Raw genomic sequence first — 3,558 nt, 5'->3', positions numbered from 1 at the left:
TGTTTATACTTTTAGCAGCTCTTTTTATTCCACAGCTGACCTGCTAAAAATGACAGATTTTCTTTTCTGGATCTCTGACAGACGGACTTCAATCTCTGAACCTGTAAAGTTTTTCTTTTTTCAGTTTTCGCTGTCATTTTTCATGAATGAACACTTCTTTGTATCTGATGTAGGAAACACAGCCTTATATGGTGTTTTTGGGGTGGTAATTATGCTAATCTCCTCTCGCGTGCACGAGCAGCTGGATAGAACAGGTGGAAATTACGCAGCTCATTTATGCACTTTTCCTGAAGATAGAAGMGTTTGTTGAATCTGACGTGACATGTTCGTACGAACCCTTTGTACGAACATTGTTCTGTCTGGTCCAAGCTTCAGCTGTCAGACAGATGGTCTCACATTAGACTAAAGTCCTTTGGTCTCCAGAGTTTGGAGCCCAGGTATTGTGGCTGCAAAATAAATGAATGAGTAAATCATACTTTATTGAATGAAAGTTCAATGAAGGAAAATTACATAAATGGAAATTACAGTTCGGAACAACCCATTCAAGAGATATAAGAAGAACAGGTGCCCCAGGTCCAGCAGCCATGCAAGGCGGTACCCTTAAAAGAAAAATTACAAGTCCAAATAATAACCACTCCACCACTGTACTTTACAGTTGCTAAAAAATGTTTGTGCTGATAYGCTGTGTTTCTATCAATCATGTTGCTCTGCCTTATGAGCAAACATGTCTACTTTGGTCTATTTGTCCAAAGGACATTGTTTCAGAAAACCTGTGTTTTATTAAGACCAACCTAAGCCATGCCACCATGGTCCTTTTAGAGAGTACGGACAGATTACCTGTGTTCTGTTATAGAGTTGATCCAGTTTTGTTTGGATACTGTTGATGGTGTCCTTCATGTGTGGCTGAGCTGAATCTGCAGCAATAGAGGCTCCGGTCAAGACATGCCTAGAAAAAGAGAGGTTTACAATTTTGTCCAAGATTTACTTTTACTTTATACATTTACATTTTATTTAGTAGAAAACATCAGGGTAAGTACAACCAAATGAAGCTGATGTGGCTGTTTATGMTGTGTACTATAAATGAACTTCTTCTGGCTTTCATCTGTATATTTAAATCAAGTAGGATAGCATCTCCCAATACGCCTATCAAATGCGATTAACATTGACATTCCGGAAATAATATACAGTACAGTGTGCTGAATGTGCTTTGTGTAACAAGTACAAAAAACAGCATTTGAGTTTCCTGGATTTTTTTAAACAAGATTCCARCATGCATTTGAACACACTTCAGACAGTAAAACATGCGCTTGATGGATTGAAAACATCATTMACATACAGCCTTTGGTTTATGCCGTTTAGGGTGGTCTGCATGTTGCGGAGGTTGTTGGTTAGACCGCGGACGGTGTCCTCGAGCTGCCGGATTCGGTCCGTGTCTCCTTAAAATCCATGAAACAACAAATAACACAATTTTGAGCAGAGAAGCTTTAAATTTGTGCTACTTTCTCTTTGTGCTAGCAAAGCAATTTTTCTTTCTAGCTGGGAAATCACAATGTTCACATGACACCAAGAAATCCTCTTTAGATTATAGAAAATCTAGGATTCAAGCWATTTTTCAGGGTTTCTCTCCTTTAGTAAAACGGTTCTGCCATTTCTGTGGAACAGGGGTCTCCAGCCACAGTACAGCACTCAGCAGGCCTCGTGAGCTCATTTAAAGCAGCTCTTCAGTGCTTATGAAAAATTAGGAGAAGCAAAATTTAATTTGTCACTGGCCAAATAAACTTTCATTTAATTCCAATCAATCTATAGATGTCCCTTTCCCTTGGTTGTCAATCAAACAGTTTAGGGCTCAGTATGGTTGATTGGCAGACAACGCACAGTTACGTGGTTGTTCGGTGTTCGTTTTCACAYACACCTTTCATAGCCCCTTGAGACATACTGTGCCAAACTCCTGGAAAACCCCTCCCACTGCAGTATATGTCAATGCACGGGGTTTCTTCCTGCTGGAGCCTACAATGCGAAAAAAAATCAGAGACCCGTCACCCGACATTATTTGTCTACAAATCTGTTGCAGTTAAACCCTAAGTTATTAGTGTGAAATACACTTTAATATGAATGGATATGAAGGAAATTCTGTAACTGATTAATTGAACGTTAGATGCAGTATTGTATTTTATACTTTCTGATCATTTCAGCCTTTAAGTTAAAGCAAACAAAGAGTTGGTGTCTAATGTGTTCTTTCTTTAGCCTAAACAACGAGTTACTTTCTGACGTCTGACATAAAAGGTAACACCTCCAGGTGTAACCAGGAAGAGATGCACATTATAAGCTCAGTTCATTATTATAGTAAAAAAAAGTTGTTAGTGTTGCAGAGTCTCTGCTCAGAGCAGAGCTCCTATGTTTTTTGTTTTGTTTTCAGCCCAAGGTCTTACACTGAGGCCTGCTGAGTGCTGTACTGTGAACCTGATAGGAATCAGAAGATTAAAAATAAAGTTTTTAAGAAAAAATCCAGTTGGATTTCTGTTTATTCAGACATACCATTTTGAACAACAGATAAACACAAAACGCACGTAAATTCAGTGTTCTTTGTGGTGGGTTTTATGTGAACTGAAGACAATGACTTTTTTGTTCAAAACAAGCTTATCTTTATCTTAATGGTTTAAGTTTAAAATTTTTAAAAAGTAGTTTAAAAATTAGCTCTAGGACAGTTTCATTTCGTAAAAGTAGCTCTTAAGGAAAAAGGGTTGGAGATCCCTGCTCTAGAACCACTCATTGGCTGTTTCTCAAGTCAGGGGCTGCATCCTCCTTAGTGCGCATTTGCCAGCCACTTACATCACTACCCTGTGCTGAAGGCTGTCCCAATTCAGGCGGTATAAATCCAAAAAACTCAAAGAATGCATCCCTAAAATACATCACATTAATGCTGTTAGTGTAACACAGCTACATATTTCAGGAGAATAACTGATCACAGCAATGTCCTACCATTCCCATATGCTAAATACTTTGAAGGACAATATAACCTAGAGGCATTAGACATAGTGCATTATGCTATCTAATATATCAAAAGTATAAAACACATATTTCAAAAACCTAAAAGCAGTGTAGTCTAGATCAGGGGTTCTCAAACGTTTTGGGTCTAGGGTGAAAATTTCCAGGGACCCCCTTTACACTCATTAGCTGCGTTTCCATTGCAAATGTGCGCAAAATGGTTTGTCAAAAAAACACCGTTTCGCAATTGCAGTGTTTCCATTAAATAAGCAATACTATTAAAGTCACGCGTGAATACATTTGTTCTCGCGACAAGTCATTACAAACATGGCGGCAATGGATGTAAACACATACAGTAGCATATAGCAAAAATTATTTTCTTGATTTGATGTTTCAATTTTTCGTTGCTTATGTGTAATTATGTTTTTCTGTTTCGTTTTATTCTTTCCACCATTTTTATACTGTTAATGATTGTACAGCACCTTGTGAAAAAATTTCTGTGAAAGGCGCTTTATAAATAAAACTTTTCTTACTTACTTACTTACTTACTTACTTACTTACTTACTTACTTAC

At 37.7% G+C, this 3,558-nt stretch overlaps 1 protein-coding gene across 1 annotated transcript in view; it reads right to left on the bottom strand.

The window, feature by feature from the left end:
* Nucleotides 1–3,558, bottom strand: part of emilin1a (elastin microfibril interfacer 1a) — a gene marked incomplete at both ends in the record, with an annotated part of 26,359 nt that overhangs the window by 8,326 nt on the left and 14,475 nt on the right. The window contains 2 exon segments of the mRNA XM_014023917.1: nt 838–946; nt 1,337–1,436. Of these exon segments, the coding sequence (XP_013879371.1) occupies nt 838–946; nt 1,337–1,436 (209 nt within the window).

The sequence above is a fragment of the Austrofundulus limnaeus genome, unplaced genomic scaffold (assembly GCF_001266775.1).
Source record: "Austrofundulus limnaeus strain Quisiro unplaced genomic scaffold, Austrofundulus_limnaeus-1.0 Scaffold396, whole genome shotgun sequence".
Lineage (NCBI taxonomy): Eukaryota > Metazoa > Chordata > Actinopteri > Cyprinodontiformes > Rivulidae > Austrofundulus > Austrofundulus limnaeus.
Note: the sequence above shows the minus strand (reverse complement) of the source record. Positions and strands in the feature narration are given on the sequence as shown.